The sequence below is a fragment of the Nuphar pumila genome, chromosome 2 (genome assembly GCF_984573655.1).
Source record: "Nuphar pumila chromosome 2, dmNupPumi1.hap1.1, whole genome shotgun sequence".
NCBI lineage: Eukaryota > Viridiplantae > Streptophyta > Magnoliopsida > Nymphaeales > Nymphaeaceae > Nuphar > Nuphar pumila.
In genome coordinates this window covers 9,068,350-9,095,741 of record NC_143250.1, presented here as the reverse complement: position 1 = coordinate 9,095,741, position 27,392 = coordinate 9,068,350, and the positions used below count along the sequence as shown (strand labels likewise).

The window sequence follows — 27,392 nt, the reverse complement described above, 5'->3', positions numbered from 1 at the left end:
TCGTTATCTTCATCCTCTCTTATCAACATTGTATACTCATTAATGATCGTTGTTACCACTAATTGACTGTTCAATTATACCAACTAAAACAAAATTTATTATATCTATCGCTTCATTTGCTTCCATGCATACATCATTCTTACATTTTCAACATTCATGATTAATCATTAAAATATCATATTCATCATCACACCTACATCTCAACTATAAATTACATCAAAATTATAACTTGTACCTAGTATTGTTGTATGCCCGAAAAGGCTGCAAGTCATTCAAATTATTGCGATGAAGATCACTGGCACTTCTTTGCCCAAGTGGTAAAATATCATTTCCAGTGATCCATTGATCATGTACAACATTAATATTGTCCACTGTTTGAGATAGTTGGATAATCGACAAAGGATTCGGCTCGATAGGTGGTACCTACAACATTCTCTACGAGATTCACATCATTTTATTGATCAAACACTCCTTATTTAATTGCCCATTCATTAACTTTGCATATTTTCAAGTAAACATCAATAATAAATAACATTGATTCTACGCCATCATCATCTTCAATATCTATCCATATTTCTTGGTTGTTTAAGTTTGGAGATACCAGAGGCTCAATAAGCCTACCACATACCCAGTTTTATGAAACATCAAAGTCGCATTTTTTTTAAAAATAACATTTTTGGAGACTACTATAGATTTTCAATTAGTGTAATAAGACTTACGATAGCGTACTTTAGCTATTTTAGATGCCATCATTAACTACCTATAACAACTGCGATAATGTACTTTAGCTCTTTCAATGCTTGTGTACAATGAACCCTAGTCATATTACACCAATACAAGAACAACAAATATTAACTAAAGGATAAACAAATAATAAGAAATCATCTGCAACAATATATATTTTTATGACAAAAACCGTAAACATTGTAAACCCTAAACGATGAATTTGGTGGCTGGAAAACTCAATAAAAGTATAATAAAACATACAAAATATATCAATAGCAACAACCAAACACAAATACACATAAACATATTCAATGATCGCAAGCTGGATCTGTTCACACTCCTAATTGTAGGTTGTCATATTAAATAAAAATACGCATGGAGATACATATGCATATATTGTATGAAACTCATCTTTCGAACCTGTAGATGAAAAAGTCGGTCACAAGAATGATAGCACAACTACCTCAAAATGCAGAAATCATCATAAAGGTTTTACAAAGAAGTTCTTTATAGATATAAATGAGAAGAAGAAACTCTCGTACAAAAGCGAATATATATGATTCAATAAAATTATAAATATTGAGAAAATTATATATAATAAAAAATTCACAAATATTTAAGTAGGATATTTGCAATTTTGTTGGTTCTTTTAGGGTATGTTTGATGGCTTATCTAGGGTTGGACAAAATAAATAAAAAGAACGGAACATAATATTGGTTCTGTTCGTTCCGTAACAACTGTTCCAAGTCCAACGTTTGTTTGGACCGTACTCAAATGCTATGTTCCAAATGTTCGTTGTTTGATGACGATGTGTAGACAACTTGGACAACCTTAGATAATGGATCAAATTACTTTCATATCGATCCCCTTTAATTTCATCAGCCTTCTTACACTAGCAACATCCTCCCACCTACTCCTGGCAGCATAAGCATTTGAGAGTAGAACATAATTTGGAGCATTTTCTAGGTACATCTGAAGGGTGGTCTTGACAGTTTTCTCTGCAAGCTCAACATTGCCATGAATACGGCAAGCACTAAGCAATGTAGACCACACAACACCTTCAGGAGCAATCAACATGCTTTTCATAATTTGTAGTGCATCATGCAATCGACCAGCTCGGCCAAGAAGATCAACCAGACATGCGTAGTGCTCAACTTTAGGTTGAATTCCATACTCTTTAGTCATAAAATCAAAATGTGCAAAGCCTTCTTCTACCAAACCTGCATGACTAAAAGCACCTAACACACTAATGAAGGTAATTTCATCAGAAATAACCCCTTCATTTTTCATCTTAGAGAAAAGTTCTAATGCATCTTTACCTCTACCATACATGGCCAAGCCTTCAATCATTATATCCTAAGAAACAACATCTCTTAGAGGCATCAAATTAAAAAAACAAATTGCATTTTCAATGTCACAACATTTTGCATACATCTTTACTAGCGTAGCAGTGACATATTCATTTGATCCAAAACCATGTCCAAGAGAGTAAAGATGAAACCACATGCCTAAGCTCAAAGCCCCAAGCAAGGAACATGCAGACACTTCTGTAACAATAGAAACAACATTTGGACACACACCTGCAAGCTGCATTTGGTGGAATATATCCAAAACCTCATTAGCTCGCTCTCCTTGCAAATATCCAGTTATCATCGCATTCCATGACACAATATCCTGCTCACTCATCTTACCAAACAAAGACTCTGTCTAGTCAATATCTCTCAGCCTGACAACCAGTTATCAACGCATTCCAAGCTACCAAATCCCTCTAAGGAAATCCATCAAACAACATGCAGGCATTCTGAATCTCACCAAATTTCGCATACATATCAATCAAAGTATTCCTCATGAAGACGTCAAACTCAAATCCCAGTTTAACCTCATCACCATGAATCTGAATTCCCTCCTTAAAACCCCCAAAAGAGCCACATGCTCTTAACAAAGTCATAAATGTGAAATTGTCTACCGGAATTTCTTCATCCAACATGAGACAATACAACAACATTGCACTGATTCGTCCTCCATTTTTAACTGCTGCAATGAAATTTTTCCAATCAATTTTCGAATACCCAACAATCATGGTGTTCTAAGAAACCAAACTTCAGTGGGGCATTCTATCAAATAGTTGGTGCACATCATCCCAATAGCCGCAGGTGCAGTACAAATACAGCAAACCATTGTGGACGAAGAGATTTTCTGATAGATGGGCATTTTTGGTGATGTGGGTATGTATCTGTTTGGTGTTTGATGGGCCGCGTCCTTATACGGTGCCGACATGGAAGAACAGGTCTTCAAAACTAGAGGATGATGGGTCACATCCTTATACAGTGTAGGAAACAATGAGCTCGCATGAGTGCTGCACTGCTCTACTGTGCACCAACGGGGCCCATGGCTTCAATAAACATCTTCGTTACATCTGATTTGGAAAATGAAACTCTCTTTTTTACTCTTCTCTCTCTCTTAAAAAACTCATCAAGTTGCTAATCGTATCGATGCTATCTCAACAAGCGCACACTCATCGAGACAAAATGAGGCATGCCCATCGAGATGAACATTCCCCTTGTCTCTCTGTTACTTTTATAACAAGAGAGAGGGTGAAATGAAAAAGTCATGTGTACAAAGAGAGAGGGTGGTGTATGTTCCCCTCGGATGATTCACTGAATCCCACGTCTGTGTTCGGGGCTTTGAATGAGCACCACGTATACAAGCACATGGGGCTCGTATTCCCGTGTATGTTGACATCACTAAGCATTGGAATCTTGTGTGGTTGCAAAGACTTCAGTACCCTTTCTTGCTATTATTCTCATAAAGTGATGGTTTGAGAAAATGACAAAAATGCCCTTCATTCAAAAAAGAAAAAACAAACAGTTTTAAAAAAGGACAAACATGTCCTCCATCCAGAAAGTCGAGGATGATGTTGACTCTTCAAAGTCTTCTTCTTCTTTCTCCGTAAAACACTGTAAAACCCTCTCTCTCTCTAGAGAAGAAATCAAGGGAGGCAAAGAGTTCTTCCTGGAGAAGGCCATGAACATCAACCCTCTCACTCTCTCTCCCTTTTTTCTCTACTTCTGTGCACATCCAATAGACGATCCTATATTGCTCCATCAAACACCGACTGACCTGCACACTGACTGTAGCATCATTCAACTTGATGAGTTGTGGAGCTTGATTCATAGTTTTTGCCCTTATAGGAGGAGAGTTTGGGGGCATCTCCCAACGTGAATAGCATCGTTCAACTTGATTCGTTGTAGAGCCTGATTTAGAGTTTTTCCCTTACAGAAGAAGGGTTTGGGGGCTCCTCCCAGCGTGGGTAACATCATTCAACTTGATAAGTTGTGGAGCCTGATTTAGAGTTTTTGCCCTTATAGAAGGGGGGTCCGGGGGCTTCCTCCCGGCGCGGATCCCGCTTGACATCCATATCTTGATTCTGGCATGCTCCTTGTTGGATTTTCTATTGATTTCTTCCAACCATGCTTGGAACAAAAATATGTTTTTCTCACCACGATATCCTGTGCATTTTTTGACCATGACACCCGGGACCCATGCTGGGGAAGCCCCCGGACACCCTCCTGTAAGGCCAAAAACTCTAAATCAGGTTCCACAACGAATCAAGTTGAACGATGCTACCCACACTGAGAGGAGCCTCCAAACCCTCCTCCTATAAGGGCAAAAACTCTAAATCAAGCTCCACAACGAATCAAGTTGAACGATGCTATCCACGCTGGGAGGAGCCCTCAAACCCTCCTCCTATAAGGACAAAAACTCTGAATCAGACTCCACAACTCATCAAGTTGAATGATGCTACCCACGCTGGGAGGAGCCCTCAGACCCTCCTTCTATAAGGGTGAAAACTCTGAATCAGACTCCACAACTCTTCAAGTTGAATGATGCTACCCACGCTGGAAGGAGCCCTCAGACCCCCATTTCTGTAAGGGTAAAAACTCTGAATCAGACTCCACAACTCTTCAAGTTGAATGATGCTACCCACGTTGGGAGGAGCTCCCAGACCCTTATCCTGTAAGGGTAAAAACTCTGAATCAGGATCTACAACTCATTTAGTTGAATGATGCTACCCACGCTGGGAGGAGCCCCCAAACCTTCCTCCTGTAAGGGTAAAAACTCTGAATCAGGCTCCACAACAGTAAATGTGCAGGTCAGTCGGTGCTTGATGGAGCAATGTATGATCTTCTGCTGGATGTGCACAGAAGCAAAAAGAGAAGGGAGAGAGAGAGAGAGAGTGAGAGGGTTGATGTTCATGGCCTCCTCCAGGGGAGATTTCTTTCTCGGATAATTCTGCAGTGCAGAGACTGGGTCTTAAATAATCATCTTCGGGGCACATAAGTCTTTACAACCACTCCTTTTCAAGAATCGTCATTTTTTTTGGCACCAATGGAGGAGAGGGTACTTAAGTCTTTGCAATCGCATCAAACTCCAATGCTAATTAATGCTGACAAACATGGGGATACGAGACGCACATGCTTACATACGTGGTGCTCTTTGGGACCCCCGAACATGAGATGTAGCTAACTCCCCTGTTTGGGGGGGGGGACATATAACCTGCTTCGGTACAAAGATGCGATGGATGTCGTCCGTCACGTCCAACGGTTGTTGGAAATCACTGTACCTGATGAGATTTTTGTCCGAATCACGCTGGGAATGGTGCATCAAACATACCCTTAAGTGGAGTTTCACACATAAATTTAAGTGAAAAGTATATGTGAAAAAGTAAGATATTTGCTATAGGTGTTTCACAAATATATTTATGTGAAATATTGACGTATATACAAAAGAATAAGATATTTGTGATTTTGGTGGTTTCAATTTTACCAGAAATTTGCAAATAATTTTATGTGAAATATTGACGTATATACAAAAAAGTAGGATATTTGGGATTTTGATGGTTTCAGTTTCACTAAAAATTTGCAAATAAATTTATGCGAGTTTCTAAGGTTCGCATAAAAAAATCATGATTCTAGATTTAAGTAGGAGTTGGACCTAGCCGATGAGCGGTGCAATTTTATCACAAAAAGCCCTAATTCATAATCATGAAGGATAAAAGGGTCCTAACAATATTAGATATTTAAGATTTTGAACATTAAGAGAATATTGAAAATTATAGGGTTTTTAATGAATCATATCAAAGTATCCGTACAATACAATTATTTTTTCGTATGTTTTTTTACCAAAAATCCGGCCTGTTTAAAATCGTGTCTAGATTTTAGACCCAACCTGAACCCATGGGCCATGGGTCTATCAAAATAGGATTGGTTTGGATCTATTTGGTACATTGATTTGGTTCAGATATACCCTCACACCTAGGGGTGGCAAAATCTGACCCGACCCGCCAACCCGCTTCTTAGCCAGGCTAGGATTTGGCTTAAACGGGTTCGTGTCGTAAACGGGTCAACCCGCCTAACCCGTTTATTAAACGGGTCGTGTTCGTGTTAGGGGTATGCCAACCCGTTTGACCCATTTAATAAACGGGTTAGGCGGCGGGTCAACCCATTTACACGAACCCGTCAACCCACTGACCCGTTTATATATATTAACTTATCTAACCCTAACTCTGACCCGCCAACTCGTTTGACCCGTTTAATAAACGGGTTAGGCGGGCAGGTCAACCCGTTTACACGAACCCGTAAACCCACCGACCCGTATATATATATATATATATATATATATATATATATATATATATATATATATATATATATATATATATATATAACCCTAACCCGACCCGTTTATTAAACGGGTTAACCATGTCGTGTCGGGTTACCCGTTTAATAAATGGGTCGTGTTCGTGTTTGCCACATCCGACCCATTTAATAAACGGGTCGTGTTCATGTTGAGCCAACCCAACCCGCCAACCCGCCGACCCGACCCGATTGCCACCCCTTCTCATTCTTGTCAGCTTTCCTAACCCTGGTTTAACTTAACCATCCCAAACTGTACGGCACACCATTCCATTTCCCGCCCTTTCGTTGCTTCCTGTGTGTGTGATGCTGAGGCGTGTTTGTTTCCGAGAATTCGAATCCCTCATCGTACATTCCCGCAGTCTATTTCATGCAATCGAATCTGAATTTTCCGAGAGGACCCAAACTCGTTGAGCTCCAGAGGCGGTCGCCGAGATCAAGTAAGAACTAGCCTCTTTCTGATGAGATCTGTTTATTTCGATTTCGTGATTAGGGAATGTTTGGTTGATTGACCCCTCCATCCATTTCCTTCCTATTACCCACAAATTGTGAATTCGGGGTTCTGAGAAATTGGGTACACTGGATTTGCTCTTTTGCATGTTCTGTGCTTACTGTACTCTTGTGGGTTGGTGAATCTGTTTGCGTTTCTCCTTCTTCTTCTTCTTTTCTCTTGTGGTTTCTTTTTCCTGTTGATTCAAATGGTTAGATGCGAAACGCAGGTTTTTAGTGGCTATGGAGGGGAGCAAGTACGAGGCCGTTTTCGATTCTCTCAATCTAAACCCGCAGCTTTTTGTCAATGAGGTTCTCAATTCGGTTGACGACGTTGTCGATGGTGGGTTTGAATTCTACAAAAGGTAGCCCTTCTGCAAGTGTTTTTTTCCTCTTTCTTGAGCTTGAAAATTTTCTGGTCTTGGATAAAAATCTGTTGCAAAATGCGCCGGTTGTTTTGTTGGTGGGTTCTGCAGGGAAGCGGCTCGGATTTTGGGTGTTACCGATGAAACTAAATTGGCCGAGTTAAACAAGGTATGCTTTTGTTCTTTTTTCTAGGACTGGGATGATGCTGTCCTCACAGTTTCATCTTTGTAATTGTGCTTTTTTCATCTCCTTCAAATAGCAGTTTGTGTATGCTAATTCATAAGCCGTTAACTGGAGTAAAATCTCACTGCTTAGTTGGTGATTTGCAACACGGTTTCACATTTTTATCCAACTGTACCATTTGTAAATGTGTGCCTCTTGGGAGGCTGAACTGTTTGGATTTGATTATCGAACCCTTGGAACAGAAAATTTTTAATTACAAGCGTAAAATGTGTAGTTGTTGGCAATTTGTTTGAACAAATTGCTTTGGATTAAGTCTTGTTGCAGAGTTGCGCTGTAGAAAGATGAATATGAGTACATTCTGATCAGAAAGGCATTTTTATAAATATCTGTTGGAACATGCCTTTTAGAGGTACTAGATGGGTGTTGGACTTATATGTCAGACATTTTATATACTGAGTTACAATTGCTCTATCGATTAGACACTCTGCACTTTCAACTGCAATTGCTTTGAAGCTCTAGTTGGTCTTTTATTCGTATAGGCCTTCAGTTGGTTTGTATCTCATGCTTTGTCTAGATGGCTGTGTTACCCAAGATATGGTAATTTATCATGTTAACAAAGATATGCAGTTCTTTTGTTTTGTTTAATATCATATCTTTCATTACTTTTGGAGGTAATCCTTCTACAATTATTTATTTTGCAGGGAGTTTCAGCGATTAAGCACTTAATACAATCATCTTTATACAAGCACTTGAATATATGGGAGAAGTATTGCCTCACCCACTGTTTTTCTGTGCCGGAAGGGTTTTCTTTGCCCAAAAGCGTATGTTACTTGTACTGGAAACTTTTTTTCCCAATTTTTTTATTAAGTTTCCACATGCCTTCTATAATGATACTATTGTTATCACTATTGACTCTTTTAAGTAGTTGCACATGTTGTTAGGAGAATTGGTGTATTGGGTATTGATGTTTTCCAACCTTAATAAGCGATTTCACCATTTATTTCTCTTCATGTTATTCAAAAGGTCATTCTAGTTTTAGCTAAGGGTTGGAAACTTGAATTTTTATGTTTGTTAACTAGTGCTCTAGATATTGAGCCTGTTAACTCTTAACTGGAATTTGACATCTTTGGATGGATTTATTATTAAGATATATCAGAAGTTTTAGAAATCTTTAGGTTTTGAACTTTGGCATTAGATTGTGTCACTGGCCTTGAGGGATTATATATTAATCATCTGGTAAATAACTTTATTGTGTGAAAAAGAATAGTTCAAATGACCTTGTTTGTTTTTCTTGCTAGCTATAGTTGTTGGATAGGTCTTGTGGTCCATGAGCGCCCTGCTAAGAGATAAGACCTTTATCTGGTCTGATAACATTTGTGGGACTTGCATAACATATAAATAAGGGAAAACTTTTGCCTTGTAAGTATTTGCTATTTCCAACTCCAGAATTGGGAAATAATTCCTTTGCTGCACACATCATCTTTCATTGTTGCTCATCTTGGCATAGTACATGATAGCTTGAAGATGCATTCACATTAGATTGCAACATTGTCTTTTTTGCTTGGTGGATTTGGATAAGGGCTAAGAAGTGGCATAGTTTGGAGAATGTGGCTACCTATGTAACATGAGCGTTTTAAATGCGCAAATTACCCATGTAGATATTGGTAATTCTGGGTGTTGGTGCTGTGTGATCTTGGTGGTGTGACATATACATAATATATAACATGGATATATTTTATGTTTCTAACAATTTATATTTTGTGTATTTTCTTTGCACATTGAGGTACAGATCTTCATTTGTAGTTAATGTATTATGTATATTATACGTGTGTCTTGCATGCTTGCAACATACACAACCCAGTCACAGCTTCACACCCTTCTGTAAAACACCTCTGTCATATTGCATATACCTGTGTCATAGCTGGCTACCTTTTGATTTTGAATGCTGTCATATTTGACTGGTGGTCATGATGCAAGGATCTTTAACAAGAGCCTTGTTCAATATGTGAGATGGTCTAAGGATGTTACTGGGTGGGTCAGGAATCAATTTTGATAGGGCATATTCGACTTGGAGATGGATTGGACATCTTTTATATATGTGAATTATAAAAAAATGGTGGCTGGCTTACATTTTGGATGGATGTGGCTATGCCGGACATGAACTTGTGTTCAATTCAGCTTAGCTGGACATAAGCCTGAATTCACAAAATTTACACGTGAAAATTTTAGGAAGTGGGTGCTGTAACTTCTGGCCAATCAGATGTGGCAGTGTAGGGCTGACCAATGTCTAATCAGGGTCTATCAACAGTCAGATATTTATCCCATAATTTTGATGGAGATGTGGCTAGTTTAAAACTCCGATGTGTTCATAAGCCACATTTTTGGTTTGAGTCTACTGCTAGATAAGCAAACAGGGACATCTCTTTGATTTTACATGACTGCTTGAGTAGGTAATTGGGTTGTCAACTATGTAGCTCAGGTTTAAGTCCTAAGGGCAGCCACTTCAGCACCCAACAATATAGGACCTCAACTGGGTTGCTTGGCTAGGTTTCTAATGGTTTCACCAAGGTGACAGGTTACCAAGTTCAACCTTTGCATTTTGGGTGAAAGATCATCAACATTATCATCATCAGGCCTTTTTTTTATTCTCATTCAGATTGGACAACATTGCTTTTCATATTGCAGTGTTCAACCTATATAAAGCTAAAATATCTATCATTGCTTGATCCCTCTTATGACCTTCCTTCAACTTGCACCTGGCTTCTTCTCATCTATATATAACATTCTTGAGGTCAAGTACTTGTAGATGGACCATTGATATGAATAGTTAGAGAAAACCAGATGAACTGACTTCTGTGTGAATGGTGGTCAATGACTTCTGCATAAATGTACATACAACTGTGATGACCATATTTTCTGACATAGTTTTGTCCATTTACTTGAGGCAACTGCTTGTCTTATTCGGTTTTTTATAAGTTTTATCTCTTGTAGGATTCTTCTGATGATAATGCATTGTATCAAGATGAGCTACGTGACACTGACCTTGATGCTGAATTGGATTCTTTAAGAGAGAAGCTTGTTCTGGTGAGTGCTCTATTCTGTGCACACTAGATTTTCTTCATCTATGTTACTTAAGAGAACAATCAAGTGCTACAGGCAGGAAGGGAATCAGATGAGATGCGTAGAGAGCTTTCTGCTTTGGAGAAGCAGTCCACGCAAAGCAGATCTTGTCTAGAAGCTGTAACTGAGGCAGTGGAAGAATTGGAGGAGAGCTCTGTTGATAAGATGTTCCAGGGTATAGTATTAGGTTCCGTATTGATGTTTAGATATTGTTTATGCAAAGGTGTTGCATTTTGTTGCTTTCATCATACCTACCTGTGCTTTTGTTGCAAATTAAATGAATGATAATTTTTTTTGTGTGTAAAATTGAAAGCATTATTTACAGTATGTCAAGTAACTTAACTGCAAATTCTCTGTCTTTGTGTTTAATGATTGGATGCTTACTGTCTGTGTCCCATATGAAATAATTTTCCTTCCTATATATTCTGATGGAGTGCTTAAAATATGTGCCCAAGAGCAAACAGGTATCCTTCTGAAGATCCCAAGTCCCAAGAGAAATAAGTAGATCCCTTTAGCCTGTTGTCAACTTTCTATTGTACAGAGCAGTGAGGAATTACCTCCTATACAGTTTTTTGTTTTCCAGGGGAATCCAGTTCATTTCTTGTCTTCAGCTTTTCTTTATGTCTGGCTGCTTTGGTATAGCGTGGAACCATTTTATCATTTCTTCAATTAATTATGGAATTATCCCATGCAACAATAACTTCCTGAATATATAAGACGGTGTGTGCTTTAATCTCATTGATTCAAAGTTCCAGTACTGCAGCATTGGTTTGTTGCTACATTACAGAAAAATTCAAAATATGCTTTTGCTACTTCTGGTCTCTCTCTCTCTCTCTCTCTGGCATTGCATTATGTTTGTCTTTGTTCATTTCTTGTGTTTAGAAGTGAATACAGTTCATGTGTTTTGATTCTCAGAATTGTTAACAAGTGCCACTGAACTACGTCTGAAGATAGTGAATCTCGAGGCCAAAAGGTGGGAAGCAATGGGATCTGTCAGAGTGGGAGAAACACATGGTACAATGGAAACCCGGTCTTCGATGCCTGACCAGGGTAATCTTATGCAATAATTCTAGTCCTGTTCTATATTGGCATGCCATGAAATGTTGCTGACTGGTGGTGGGCGAATTGCAGGTGTGCCTACGAAGTTGGAAGATCTGCTTGAATTTACAAGTGCTGTAAAAAATATGTGACTTTGAAGTGTTAATCTACTTCGGAAATTCAAGCTTCTCTATTGTTTATGTTCTGTTATCCTTTTTGTTTTCCATGTGAACGGGGAATGCAATTTCCATGAGAAGCAAACATGAGCTGACACATCTTGTCGCTAATCAATCGCCACTTTAATCTTCAAAACGATAAGAATTCCAACGAAGTTCTTTTTAGTTGATTTTAGTTTCCTATTTTAAATGTTGGGGAGAATGACCTTGCATGAACTCAGTTCGGCAATGTGATTTCTTGAGTTTAGGGCATGTTTGCAAGCACCTGAGAAAGCACCACTTTCTCAGGTTTCTAAGATAAAGAAGCTCAACCCAACCACTTTCTCAAGTGCTTGCAGACTTGAAAGTGCAAGCTGAGAATGTGGTAGACAGTTGAGAGTTGATGCACAATTACTTGAGAAAGTGGGGCATGGATTTCACCCTATGGCTAACTTTCTTGGAAATGGCGCTCACAAATGTACCCACTTTCTCAAGGAAGTCTCATGACGTTTTGGCTATTCTTGTTCCGATTTAATCTCACTAAACTTGCCCGAGTAGACTTGACATCGTCTTGTCTATTCCTCAGAGATGGGTTCAGGTCAGAGTGAGCTTTGACGGTAATAGCATTAGAGCTCCCTTTGATGCTGTTGATCTTAAGATGAACGACATCCAAATCTGTATGAATGAGACACCCATCACTTGGATGGGCCCCATTTTTTTTCCGATGTAATTCGTGTGTTGGATAGACGACATCTGGGCGGTTTAAAATGAATGATTCACAATGAGCCTTATTCACCGTTTGATTGGTGTAGTTCATTTTTAAGATGAACGGCATCTAAGACGCCTCTAATGGTGTTACCGTCAGAGGTGATTCTAATGGTGGGTTTGACTGGCAAGTTCATTTTTTCCCTAGAAAATAGGACACGAGGACACGCAATATTTTAATTTTAATCAATAAAAAACTATTTTTGATATTTTAATAGTAAAAAATTATTTTTATTAAAAACACATAAAAAATATTAAAATGTTACTACAAAATAATAAAACAATGTCCCTACCTGTTGGTGTTTGTGTCAGCATGTATCTGCTTGTGTCACCGGGGACACGCCTAAAATAGAGTGCCCCTGTGATAATTTATCACAAACTTCATCAGGACTTGTGGTCAGTGGAGTCTGACTGCATTCTGGTGTCTTCAAGGTTTGGTTATTGACTTGGCAAAATCTTGGATCCACCAAGTCATTTTGGATGCTGATCCGAACAAGCATTGGCATGCATCCAATTTGAGATCCCCAGTTGGATCTCAGCACAGGATCAGACTCATACAAAAGTAGGATCTCGTGTCCTCTGAAAAATAGGGATTCGAGATCTCAAATCTGACCAAGGATTTTATATCTCTGCAGTCAAATGCCCGAATCACCAACACTATGATATTCCAGTTCGCAGTTAGGTTTGGGGAATATGCCAACTTGAGGCTAGGGATGCAAGCGGTTCGGATCAGGAACGGTTAAATACATCGGGGAGTCGGATCTGGAACAGCTAAATACATTTGGGGTTCAGATCCAGGCCAAAATTTGCAAAACCTCCATCCTGGATCCGACCCATTTGCAACCCTACAGTTGGGACCAGGTCTTGCTTTGAACCAATGATCTATGCAAAATGCAAAATGAACCCATTGGGTTCAGACTTGCCAGAAATGGGTTGTTGGGTATGTCAGCTGCTTTGGAAGAACAGAGCCTTCCATAAACCTATATCAGATTCTGAATGATCAAGCAATTTTTGTTTATCATTCTTCAGTGCATAAATGTTCAATGAATCAAAATCATGATTAGTGCTGCTTCACAACTTTGAACTCTTTTATACTAGAACAATATTTCACACATTACGTCTCATAACATAAATTCTTCAATGTCACAAATATCAATCTTGGAATTTTCTCGACAAGGGAATATCTCGATAAAGTTTCTTTTCTTGGAAAAATCTTGGCAAAATTTTTAAAATATGAAAAATAAAAAATTACAAAATAAAATATTAATAAGAACTAAAAGTGAAGATATTAGGTATATTACAAAACACTATATAATGATTTTAAACCTAACCATGTGAGAGAGAAAGAGAGCGAGAGAGAAAAAAAAAGATATATATTTATTTAAATGTAATGATCATCAACCAAGTGTCGCTTTGGCCGAGTGGTTAAGGCGTGTGCCTGCTAAGTACATGGGGATTCCCCGCGAGAGTTCGAATCTCTCAGGCGACGTTTTCTTTTTCTCAAGACTACCAAAAACAAAAAAAATTGCAACAATTTGTTTTGTAACTTATTCTCTAATCTCTATATATGTATATATATATTTTGTAACTTATTCTCCAAATTATGTTTATTTGCATATAAAAACCTAAATTGAATATTCCATTATGCAATTAATGGCTTGAATTTATTGTCTCTAAGCCTAAATCACAATTTATCGTGAAAAATTTCAACAAACTCAGATATTTAACTTTACTGAATTAAAGCAAGCAATTCTTGGTAAAGGATTCATGCCTGTGTTACTGGCCTGTAATTATATCATTCACCAAGAAAGAGTCAACTTGAGAAGATTTAGGAAAGTTTTATATTATATATTAATGTACAAAATTAGGAAGATGGTTATGGTCAATCCAACATCCATTGGATCTGGATTGGCTCCGCTCAACATAGATCTGATTTTGGGCTGGATCCAAGAGTGCTATATTCAGATTGGGATGGTTATGGGGAAGATCCAGTTTCACTGTCAGGCCCAACTTGGGATTCAAGTTGATCTAGATCAAGCCAACCTGGATTAGCATCAGCCAGTGTGATCAGAAATTGGGTTAGTGCAAAAATGGAACAAGTTTAGACTGATTTGAGCACAACAGGCTCCCATTCGAGTATGGCTAGACTAGGCTGGAGCTTACCAGGTCTGGTTCGAATACTATGGTTTCATGTAAATACAAGAACCAGAATAAATTACCAGGTCCATCCATTGTCACCCAGAACAATATATCTTTCTAAATGAAATGAATATGAAAAAAGAGGTCGGCTTCTTTGGGTGCAAGTTACCAAATTTGGACTGTATTAGCTGCTTTGTTTGCAGTTTACATGTGAAATATTGGAGAAATGCACAAGTGCAAACAAAAAACGTATGGGTGCAAGACAAATACTCCTATTGTCATTTTTCTGGAGGGAGACCCAAGAAAAGCCCAGTTTAAAGGGCATCAAGAAAATTCATCACCCATCTTGAAATTCATAATATTCCCACAGTTTTTCGATCTGATCCTACACACCTGTGTAAATGTATGAAGTTATGAACCCCAACAAACATGAGAACATAATCAAAGGGAATAGAGAATAATATTAAAATGAGAAGATGGAAACAGGGGAGGCTTTTTTGGGTGCAACAGACCAATTTTGGGCTGTATTAGCTGGGTTTTTTTTCTCTGTTCACATGTGAAGCATCAAAGAAATGCCCAAATGCAAACAAAAAGGGTACTCCTATTGTCCTTTTTTATGGGGAGGGAGATTCCAAAAAAATCCAGCTTAAGGGCATCAAGAAAATTCATCACCCATCTTGTGATTCACCATTTTCCCCACAGTTTTTTAAAATCTGATCCAACCCATGACAAACAGAACAGACCTCCATTGAACAGAGCACTATGTATTTCAAATCAAGCAAATCTTTGTACTTACAAGGAAACTCCCAATAATACAACCCAACCTAAAAACTTGCTCACACAAGCAAAGGCATGGTTAAACACATGTAAGTAAATGTATGAAACCCCGACAAGCATGAGAACAAAATCAAAGGGAATAGAGGAGATTGAAATGAGAAGAAAATGGAAACAGGGGAAGTTACTTTGGGTGCAAGTTACCAAAATTTGCACCGTATTAGCTGCTTTGTTTGCAGTATCATGTGAAGCATTGCAGAAACGCACAAATGCAAACAAAACACATGGGTGTGCAGGACAGAGTACCCTTATTGCCATTTTTGAGGAAGAGTGAAACCCAAGAAAATCCAGCTTAAGGGAATCAAGAAAATCCATCACCCTTCTTGAAATTTATAATGCTCCCATATTTTTCAATCAATAAGATATAGCCCATGACAAACAGAACACGACCTTCATAAAACAGCGCAGTCTGTAATTCAAAACAAGCAAATCTTTACACTGACAAGGAATGCAACTCAACCTAAAAGCTTGCCCAAACAAGCAAGAACCTATGACTAATAGCACATGCATGTAAACATATGAACCCCAACAAGCATGAGATCAAAATCAAAGGGAATATAGAAGAATATTGAAGTGAGGGGACGATGGAAACAGGGGAGGCTTGATTCCATCAGTACCCTAAACCCCTGATCCTTCCACCACCAAACGATTGCTGAGAGGGAGAAGAAAATCCCTTCAGCTCCTTAAGATTGGCATAGCTTCTGCTGACCAATCCAACATCCTTCTTCCCCGCTTTAACCCCGCTGACGTTCCTCGACGCGAGGCTGATTCCCGGAGACTTGGGCGGCGTGCGGAACGACTGCAGGGGAGAGGCCGGCGCCGGCTTTTTGTTCTCCTTGCGCAGAGCGGAGAAATCGGGAACGGAACGCATCAGCTCGTTGTCGACTCGCTGGAGCACCCGGCCACCATGGACGGTATGGAAATCGAATGAGACCTTCTTCTTCGCTGGCATAGGCAATGGAGATTGCAAGGCCTTCGCCCTCCTCTGCCTGATCCTGGCTTCTCTCTTCTCTGCGTAGACTGCGTAGCGCCTTCCCCGGACGAAGGCTGGTGCTGTTTGGGGGTCGTCCAGTGTCAGGGGAGGGAATTCTGAGGATAAATCAGTGGAGAAGAGGGTCTGGAGATGCATGATCTGCTGTTTCAGGTAGTGGTGGTGGTGGTGGTGGTAGTTGGCCTCCATTGTTGAGTGTTCTTCTCTGCCTCTGTTCTTCTGCTCTGGCTTAAAAGCATCTCTCTCTCTCTCCCTCTCCCGGTAACGGCTACTTGGTGAATGAGTACAAGACTTTAAACTTTTGGTCCGAAATTACGAAACTAGATAGTTTTCTTGTAGAAGAGGACTAAATTGTGCTTCGGTGCCTTTTTTTAGTAAAGATATAAATTTTAGCATTTTTGGTATTTTTTTACAATGCAATGGGTGGATTATTAACCAATGTTGGAACTATGTTTGCAAGGGGAAATACTTTATATGCTTTTTTATGAGGTGGTTCGTACGGCCTTAAGAGCATAGAAATAAATATCACTCGTGTTTTGAAGATATCTTGATTTTAAAGCGACATTTCCAATAGCTGATATATCTTGCCTATTTTCAAAGGGTTGCCCATTTTGAAAATGCCATATTTTAAACACGGTCATAATGCAATCTTTAACACCCTAAAAACAAAAAACAAAAAACAAAAAACAAAAAACAAAAAACAAAAAACAAAAAACTTTTTTGCAGCTTTTGTATTATTTATATGTTTACTATATTTTTTATGTTTTATATTTTTATATATACTGATAATTTTTAGATTTTTCTGAGCAAAAACATATATTTATGAAAATATCGTGAGAGTTTGGAGTACTCTATTTGGTTCTTCTCTATCAATCTCTCCTAAAAGATTAATCATCCAAGGGAGTGTTATCACTGTCTATGCGAATAGGAAAATCGATTCTATAAGGGGGCCCAATCAATTTCTTCCCCTTATAGACTTGGATGATTCATGCCGATTCTGCCCCCTTTCAATACCTTGTTTAGATTTATAATTTTAAATATTATTTTTAAAAATTAAAAAGATAAATTTGACCGATTCAGTTCGAATCTGAATGGGCCTATTCTCGGGTCCAAAACCGATATTTGTTGACAACATTGATCCAAGGAACATGAGTGAAGGATTCATGTGATTATTTTTCTTGTTCATTTCATGAATGAGTAACCATTAGGTGAGGGAAACGCGCATATACATTATTGGGTGAGGCCTGCAATGTGGACCGTGGATGCAAAGAATTTGACTGGCTTAGATGTGCAGACATGTTTGAGAAGGAAACGTGGGCCCCACAGCGGTATTTCAAAAGAGTTCGTGGTGGCCCCATTCCCTGGCTTTTCAATTAGATACTTTTTTGTTTTATACATTGTGCGTTTCTTTATTAAAAAAAAGAAGGGGGAGTTTCAAGATTAGTTGGTATTTCTAACGTTATGGTGGGGACCATAGTGACAAATATGGCGAGATTTATGAAAATCTCGTGAGAAATTGCCTGAAAGTTTAAAACGGCAATTTCTCGCAAGATTTTCAAAATATCACGAGATTTATGAAAAAACATAAATACCGCGATTTAAACGTGATATTTAAGTTTTAAACGGCTATTTATCGTGAAAAATCATGTATTTTATTTTTAAATAAATTTTATTAATATTTTCTTATAAAAAATAATTTTTATAATTTATAATTTATTTTTTTATTGCCAAGATTTTGCCAAAAATGCAAAATTTATGATTTTTTTTCAATTTCTCACGAGTTTTTGAAAAATGAGAAATTGCCGATAAAAACGTTTGTCACTATGGTGGGGACTAGCAAGTGTCACCTTTGACACTCGTGTAGCTTTGATCAGCTCACTTTTTTTTTTTTGATATTTACACGGAGAAACCACTCCCACGATCATAGACTTAGCTGCGCTGGCTCTGCCTGTCTTACTTACTATCGTTGTCCTAGCAACCTAAAACCATTTAGGCTTACCGGTTGCTGCAAAAAGTTGCCACGCTTCGGCTTAAGCAAGGGATGATGCTCATGGGATTTGAACCTAAACCACAGACCACCTCCTATCAGCTCGCTTGAAACTAATAGTTTGACACTCATCAAACTTCCACACGAATTTAGCAACCCTCCTACTGTAAATTATCAAGTAACAAAATTCACGTACTTTTACCAACGGAGAATGGAATTGTTTGGCAAGAGCAGTTAGTGCACGTCACCTTGTGTTGGGACTTTGCACCTTCAAATCCTTATGGTATAGTTGTATAACTGGTAAGGGTCTGCTTAACCCCCCAGCTTTCTCTGTCAAAAAATAAAAATAAAAAATCATAATTTTGGCCCAATTTTAACTATTATTATTATTATTATTATTATTTGAGAGATTACTTCACAGAGGCACAAGGGGATAAAAAACATGTCTATACCTTAAATTTTGTGCCTCATAGTCACTTGAGTCAGGGGCCATGTATGGACTAGGCCTGACATGTCAGAGAGAGAGAGAGAGAGAGAGAGAGAGAGAGAGAGAGAGAGAGAGAGTTTTTTGAAAGGCAATTCCAATTTTGAATCAGCTTGTCGTGGCCCAACCAGGCAACCCTAGCTGATGCAAATTTCTTTCCTTAAACTCTCATGGCCCGTTTGTTTCTCTCAGCTTCATCAGAAAATAACTCATTTTCACATGAAAATGAGTCATTTTCTTGCAACGAGTGAAGACAGAGGGTTAATGGCTTATCAATCTAGGCAGCACCTTCTTTTGTGTGTATTGTGTCAGCATAATTCACTCATGCTGGGCGCCTTACATAACTACATGAATATGCTTAAGCGGGCTAATCTAGCTGAACCTAGCTTGATTGCCTGATCAAGTTTGGCTCTTTTATGTGTATCGAGCATGCCCTTGATCAAGCTTGGCTCATTTATCTACTCGATCTTGAACGAGTTCAAGCTAATCCTGAGCTAGCTCAGCTCTTTGTGCACCCCTATTTTTTTGAAGCAATACAAGAAATGTATGGAAAGTCAAAAGCATATTGAAAATAATAAAAAAAATGAGTAGGTAGCATAGAAGTGATCAATATAAGACTTTTTTGTAATAAATGAATATATATATATATATATATATATATATATATATATAGAGAGAGAGAGAGAGAGAGAGAGAGGAAAATGAAAACCTGCCCACTGCAAACATGCCTAACCTACCCACCCCGCATTTGGACCCAAACAAGATTCTGTCAAAATTAGCTGGATTCTTTGCCGAAAGTTGCAAAAACGTTGTGGTGGATAGGTTTGGCATGGTTTTCGGTGAGTAGGTTTTCATTCATCTCTCTCTCTCTCTCTCTCTCTCTCTATATATATATATATATATATATATATATATATATATATATATATATATATATATATATATATATATATAGAGAGAGAGAGAGAGAGAGAGAGAGAGAGAGAGAGAGGTGCCTACCAAAGTTCGGAGCTTATCGTGAACAGAGGTTTTAGGAGCGTTCTTTGTAAATCTGACTTAGCAGGTGTATTCAACATGTCTTTTTGCCAGAAAATGACACTAATTAGATGCTGTTTTTTTAATGAGAAAACATGAATTTTTTAACTTGAATATTTATGAAAATTATAGATTGATGATTCTCAAACCTTGTGAGAACCTACCCATGTGTTCAAATCAGACTATCCAAGAGCGCATTCTTATAAAATCAATCGTGTAGAGAATACTTGTATGGTCATATTTGAAAAATGAGCAAAAAAAAAAACTTCAAAAGCCCGACCAGTTGGTAGTAGACACGGATCAGGCAGTTAACCCTGCTACTATATATATGGATTAATATTTGGTGTTAATGAAGGTACAAAACTACTGAATAGAAATCACCTTCTTTTCATATATATTTTTAGATTCTTTTGCATATTACATCCTGTGTATGTGATCTATGAGGTTTGTTTAGGAGAAAATGATTTTTTAATCATGAAATTGCGATACGTAATCAGGTTTTTTTAAAAGCTTCAAAAATCAACAGCACCAAACATACCAAACTTTCTTTTTTCTTATGACAAAACATATCAAAAATTTCATAACTCAAAAACTAATAAGAAACAAAGTGGATGACTTAAGAATTAGGGCCTGGTCACTGGATCTGCTTCATGATATCCACAACATACCAAAATTTCATAACTCAAAAACAAAGTGGAAGCAATTGAAAAATTAATAAGAAACAATTAGGAAGCATTTGAAAAAGTGAATGGGAAGTGCACTTCCCATTATACAGGAAGTTTGGCTTCCCTTTATTGAGAAGCAAGTTTTGCATGCTTTCCCCTCTTAAAAGGAAATGTAACATTTCAAGCTTCCAAGGAGTACTACCTAGCTCCCTTAAACATTTTTCGTATTTATGAGTGCAACGATTGCTCCTAGCTTTTATTCTTTCATTTTTAATGCATTATAAAGATAAAACCAGTGAAACTGCATACGAGCAATATGCAATATGTGGGTCGTCACTAGGTCATGATTTGTGCAAGGTACCAAACCCAACCCAAGTTTTTTGTCGGGTACTTGACTCGACCCTAGTACTCTCTCTCTCTCTCTCACACACACATATATATATATATATGGGTATGTGCGAAATGCTAATGCTATGTGTTAAATGAGCTTTTCAGGGTTTTATCATTTTATTTTTAAATTCTGACCTTACAGTTGTGATCTATGTACTTGATTTTATAGGAATCAGCTCTTGAAGTGTTGGATTCCGACATATAGGTGGGTTTTTATAAGGATTAAAAAATCAACGGTCCAAGACTTTTGAGGCTCCAAATATCATTTTTTCATTAAAAACACATGATCAAAGTGTGGATTCCTCTTAAATTGACCATGCCCAACACATTTATGGGGTCAAAACTGCAAAAAAAAATACGAGAAAGGCAGAAAAACCCATTTAGCACGTATCAATTTTGCACCTACCCATTTTTTTTCTCTCTATATGTATAAAATCATGAAAATGACTGTACTGTATATCTAATTTGACGTGTTTTCCTAAAAACCTTATGATTTTTTATATTATGTTCATGTTCAAAATTGCAAATATTCGATTTTAAAAAGTCTTTTTTACCATTCACACATGCGGATTTTCTAAATATATGTGAATTTTCTCTTGAATATGTAACTATTTTTTGCATACTAGTTTTTGCTCTCAGATTTATATTTCTTTGATCTAATGTCAAAAAATTGTGTATTTATAGTTGTTGGAAAGCTGAGACACAAACCTATAACTTTCATGTTTTGAGTCAGATTGAATACTTCCTATAGGATTTTAGTTTTTGAGTTCCAAAACCAAAATAGAAACATGCTCTGCAGACTTGAAGAAATGAATAATCTATCTAATAAGTGGTTGGGGAGAAACATTCTTTGGAAGCTTAAACATGCTAACAATGAACAATATAGGTGAGGATGAGGTATATATAAAATATATGTAGACTTGAGGAAGTCTGCATAAAAGATATGTGGTCTTGAAGAAGTTGGCATAAAATATATGCGGACTTCCTCAAGTCCACATAAAATATATACAAACTTGATGAAGTCCGCATAAAATACATGCGGCTTCCTCAAGTCCACGTATATTTTATGCGGACTTGAGGAAGTCTGCATAAAAAAATGTGTAGACTTCATTTTAAGTGAGAGTTTGAGACACCCGATGAATGAAGTGATATTTCATATGAACTTCGTGAGTTTCGTGCATGCAATGGGTAAAAAGGACATTTCAAAATTGGTTAATTATGATTTTGGACATGGAAAGAATATAAAAAATTATAGATTTTTAGGAAAACATGTCAAATTAGCAATACGATATGGTCATTTTCTATATTTTTTTGTATACTGATCACTCATCGCTTACAACACATGTACTTCTCTCTTTTATTTAAATATGATATATTATTCTTTCAAAAAAAATTTGTTGGAAAGAGTTTTTTACTGTTCAATTTCTTTTGGTAAATAGGGAGAAAACACCGCTTTGGTTTGGGCATCCCGTCATGGGCTGGGAGGTTCCATGTTGTCCATAGGCGTGTCTCGAGTCCTTGGAGTAAAACTTAGGACTGTCAACAGGTTAGGTTAGGGTTGACCTAGACTCTCCCCATATAACTAATAACCGGATTCAAATTTTGTGGGGTCACGAAGATAAAATCTCAAACCCGAACATGCATAATTATATAGAGAGAGAGAATACTAGGGTTCAGTCAGGTACCTGACCAAAAAATTGGGTTGAGTTTGGTACTTTGAAAAAAACATGACCCAATCTCGACCCCCATATTGCTATGGTCAGCACTATACATGCCCATACTTGGGAATTTTAGTTTGGGTTCAATTGGGTACCGATAGAAATTGGACCCGTTGATGGCCCTAGTAAAACTGCACGAGTATAACCCCCTGCCCAGTGGGGATAGTTTACCACTGACTTCAATTCTATGACAAGAAATGCACCTCGAGCATCGAAGGTTTGACAACCTTCAACCTGAACGCCTTTAAGTTCATCCACCTACCTAGGTTTGTGGGAGCTTGAATTTGGGCAGTTTTGATTAACATGTTGGGTGAACTTTGCTATAGAGAAAACTTTGAGTATGCTTCTAGAATAATATAAAAGGTTGTGTCATTCTAAAGTATTATAGGAATTCAAATTAGTTTGTTTTTATTATCAAGCCGGGAGATTTAGGGTGCATTTGGTGCCCCGTCCTGGACTCAGAAAGATCTTCCAAGATGTGGGCCCCATATTTTCTAGATGGAAAGGTGTTTGGAAGCCTTAAATAAAACTTCTTCCCATCTAGAATTTTGATTTTAAAAGCATTTTTTTGGAATGAGAAAAAACTCCTTCCGATAGGAAGGAGTGGGATGAGTGTTATCTTTATCGCAGTGATAGAGCGGGAAGGATGAGCTTGGACATTAATGTCCATGCTGATTCCATTATTTATAGTATACCACATATAAATGTCTGGCATTAGGGTTTTATCACTATGTCACGGTCGACCTAGCGACTTCTTCATCATTTTTGCTGATCCCTCCCTCCCTTCTCAACACCGTTCTTCAGAGCACGCACATCAATGGCTGGGTGAGCTTCAGACTCTCTATCTTCTTTAGATTTTCATGAATTTTTGCATATGGTTTCAAGGGAGAAAAACAATTTTTTTGGGTTTGATGTTCAAGTTTTGTTAAATGATAATCGAAAGAAATATTGCATCCTTTGGTGCCATCGTTGGGGGTCAGGATAAACTTTAGAATTTAGAGGCATTTTTTGGATGTTGTGGTTCTTCTTGATGGTTGAACCTTTAGAGATTGAGAAGTTGTACATCAACTGTTTGTTGAAATGCCTGAAAAATATGGTATGTTATGGATTGATGCGACTTTATTTTTCTAGGCCAAACTAGACAAGACTACATTCCTTTTGGATCAAATATTTTTATGTTGTTTCAGTCGGTTCGTATATCATTCCAAGTCCTTATTTTTTATGTTTTTTTTTATATAATTGCCCTCCTCATCATCGTCATCTTCTTATGCATGTTAATTTGTTTCTTTAATAGTTGAACTCCCTAATTCTTATTCTGTCCTACCAGTATGATTCCCATTTGAAACGTGCAGAGGTTTAGCTTGACAACTACATAAATCAAAAACCAAAGTCCAAAAATGGGGCCACCTGCTCTACAAAGAAATTTCATTTCCTTTGAACAAAGATCATTGACATGAAAGAATGAAATATAGAAAAGATACAACCACCAAGTGCATCTGCTTTTTAGCAAGATGGGTTGTGCTTATTGCTAACAATTGTTGGATCAAGTATTTTTAGTTCTAGCATCCACTCATAGTGATTTTATCACCCATATTATTTGTTTTCCTTCTGCACATGATTGTAATAAAATCTTGATATTGCAGCTATAATCGTGTATTGGGATGGTAGTTAAACATGCTCTTATTGAGAAGAGAATCAACCATCTTCTCTTTTTGAAACCGTTGTATTTTCCAAAGAAGTGGCATTCAGATCTTTCTAAAAATCAAATAATAACTTTAACTAAGGTTTTGTAAGAGCCTTCAAGTCACCACACTTGTAACTCTATATGTTAATCTTAATATATAGATTCATATGAAACATTGAAACCTATTTGCTATATGCCTATAACCTCCATGCAATTCAACTATATCCAAAGAACTCATCATTTTAGAAGGCTAGAGTTTTCATAGTGGTAAAATCTTTATACATGTTCTGGATTACATAGTGGGTGTTTCCAATATAACTTTTCTCACAAAACCATGTTCTAACTTTCTACCACAAAGCTTGGAGTTGCTAAATATTTGAGCTTGGCTTGATAAACACAAAATTATTAGGTAGGATTAAAAGACTATTTTAGTAAGAAATATTTGCATATTTGCATTTGCTTCTTTTTTTATGGAATATCATTGTTGGATGGTTGTATTTATTCATGTATTCCTATGGTGCTAGATATTTTTTCACTGCCGAATGGTTGTATTTATTTATGCATCAGTGTTCTTAATGGTACTATAACTTGGATGTTGAGCACAAGTCTTGCATCGGTGTTCTTAATTTAGGTTTTTTATTGCATTTTTTTATTTTTTTAGGTGTTCTATGAGTTCTTGTGCATTTTCTCTTGAATTTGATCAATCTTTTATTGTATGATGAATGTTATGGTCTTATTGTAGTGTTTAGGTGAAGATTCTGGGTCTTAAATCGTATGATTTGGTGATTCATGACCAATTTTGTTCACTCCTATGATTCTTACTGAGCGCTTCTATCAATTTATCCATATTTTTTTGTCTATTTAAAGTTGATTGGGTACCTTTGATTGTATGATAAATCCACATGCTTATTATGTTCACTTCTATTTGTCCTTGCGGAATATCATAGAACACACATTTGGGGGTGTGGAAGAGTCGTTTTACAATTCTATGACAAATGGATTCATTCCCATATCGCAAGCAAGTGCAGATTGTCATCGTAACTATGGTGATCCATAATTTTATTAGAAAGACCAACTTAAGAGACTTGTGGTTCAACCAATACAAGAATGATGAGGTCATGCCCGACATAGATAAGGTGCTAGACCAAGGTACAAGGGAGGTCAAAGTAGATGTGTCTCCAATGGAGGCATTGGAGATGCATAATATTAGAGAAGCAATTGCAGATGAGATTGCTCGTGATAAGGAATTGCTTGAGTTGCCTTTCCTATTTTGGCTCTTTTTTTTATTTGTTTATCTTATGATATAGACATGTAATAGCTTTTATGAAATAATTTTATATTGGCTTATTGATGTAATGATTATGGAGATATCTTGTTAATTTTGTTGAATCTTGTTAAACCCCTTCTTATAAACATTGCAGATAGTATATAGTATTTGAGGCAAAATGTAACAAGAAAGAGTAGTTTTTTGCTACTGTGGTGTATGATCCCATTTGAATACAACAAAAAAAGGACAACGCCGGGGTGGACAGTTTTATGGGTGTGGACTATGGCGCGAAAATGGGGGCTACCCAAAATGCAAGTTTATTGAGTTGGTGGATGGTACTAGAGAAAGTAATAGTTACATTTCATCCACAACTTCTGACACTCGGATCCAACATGCGTATATGTTGAAATCCCTTAAGTCAAGAGTGCAGTTGGAAAAAAATTAGATAGTTTATATGTGGAGAGGGTGAAGATGATGAGTGAAAAAACAATGAAGTCGAAGAAATGACGTATGATCTCTATTTGTCTCACACATCTTATCATATTTTTTATTTGGTTATATTAGATATATATATTTGTAGGAATTATATTTGATGTGGATCAATGTCAAAACCTTCTTTGTCTATGTCATTTTCGATAGTTCTTTTTTATAGTAGACAATCTATATTTTCTTCTTGTATAAGGCTTCTTATTAATGAATTTACTCCATAATCTTATAGTATTGAAGCATTTGTATTAGCTGATCACTTCTTATATCATATCTTATTATGAACTGCTATGAAAATTTAAAAAAAAGTTTTTAACGCTGCCATTGGCATGTCGACCAATATCAGTCCCCAGCTTAGAAAAAGGAGGAAAAAAAAACTATTGACCATATGATTATGCATGCCATACCTGTCCACTCTATTAGCATAAGCAGATTCAGATTATTTGCATAATGCAGAAGAGTCCTTTAAGCACTGCCAACATTTCATGATTACTTTTGTATAATTTTTGGTGTTTTATGTTGCACATTCTCTTTCTATTGCACAAATGTTCTTCTTAAAGCAGAAAATGAAGTCTTTGAAGTTGGTGGTTGTGTAGTCAAACTGGGGGGACTTTATAACTCTTTTACAATTGCTTTTCTGTTTTGACTTTTGAAGTATTGATTGATTTTTCACGTGTTAGATGCAAAAGTACTAGGCAACGACATTGCTGATTTGTAAGCCATTGTTCCTTGACTTTCTGTACAAGTTCGATAAGGGTGCCCACGTGTATTGGTTGCAGAAAGGGACTATGGACATTCGTCCATACCATACACTCAATCTTGGTGGTACTCATGATTCTCAGCTCTTAATGCTTCCATGATCATTGGCTTGCCAAAGTAATATGTTGTGTGTGTGTGTCTGTGTTCATTATCATTGGTTTGTTTCTTGAGGGCAAAAAAATTTTAAAACTTGATTGGCAGGGTACAAGGATGATTTTTCATATGTGATTTTGGACAGGCAACTTTTGTGTGTACAATTTTTTTTAACTAAGGTGCTCCTTGTAAATGGGGGCCTGAGTTAAAGCTCAAGATGTTTTTTTGTTTCCCATTGTATTTTTGTCTTGCATTTATTTCTGGCTGTTGACATTTCTTTTGAAGCAGCAAATGTATTTTTGTTGGCTTGCTTATTTATAAT

At 37.2% G+C, this 27,392-nt stretch overlaps 2 protein-coding genes, 1 non-coding gene and 1 pseudogene across 3 annotated transcripts; 2 read left to right on the top strand and 2 right to left on the bottom strand.

Annotated features, from left to right (window-relative positions):
- Positions 1-1,569: 1,569 nt before the first annotated feature.
- On the bottom strand, positions 1,570-2,412 carry LOC149844681 (putative pentatricopeptide repeat-containing protein At3g23330 pseudogene; annotated as a pseudogene).
- Positions 2,413-7,154: 4,742 nt separating this feature from the next.
- Positions 7,155-11,770, top strand: LOC149844680 (protein MIS12 homolog). Its single transcript, XM_089985861.1, has 7 exons — positions 7,155-7,276; positions 7,388-7,445; positions 8,162-8,281; positions 10,452-10,544; positions 10,617-10,755; positions 11,496-11,630; positions 11,712-11,770. The coding sequence occupies exons 1-7, from the start codon at positions 7,155-7,157 to the stop codon at positions 11,768-11,770; spliced, it is 726 nt and encodes a 241-aa protein (XP_089841987.1).
- Positions 11,771-13,945: 2,175 nt separating this feature from the next.
- Positions 13,946-14,027, top strand: TRNAS-GCU (transfer RNA serine (anticodon GCU)). Its single transcript has one exon. It is a non-coding gene; the product is annotated as a tRNA-Ser (tRNA).
- A 2,094-nt stretch (positions 14,028-16,121) lies between these two features.
- LOC149844678 (uncharacterized) lies at positions 16,122-16,691 on the bottom strand. The gene has a single exon (XM_089985854.1). It carries the CDS (start codon positions 16,689-16,691, stop codon positions 16,122-16,124), a length of 570 nt encoding a protein of 189 aa, XP_089841980.1.
- Positions 16,692-27,392: the final 10,701 nt, after the last annotated feature.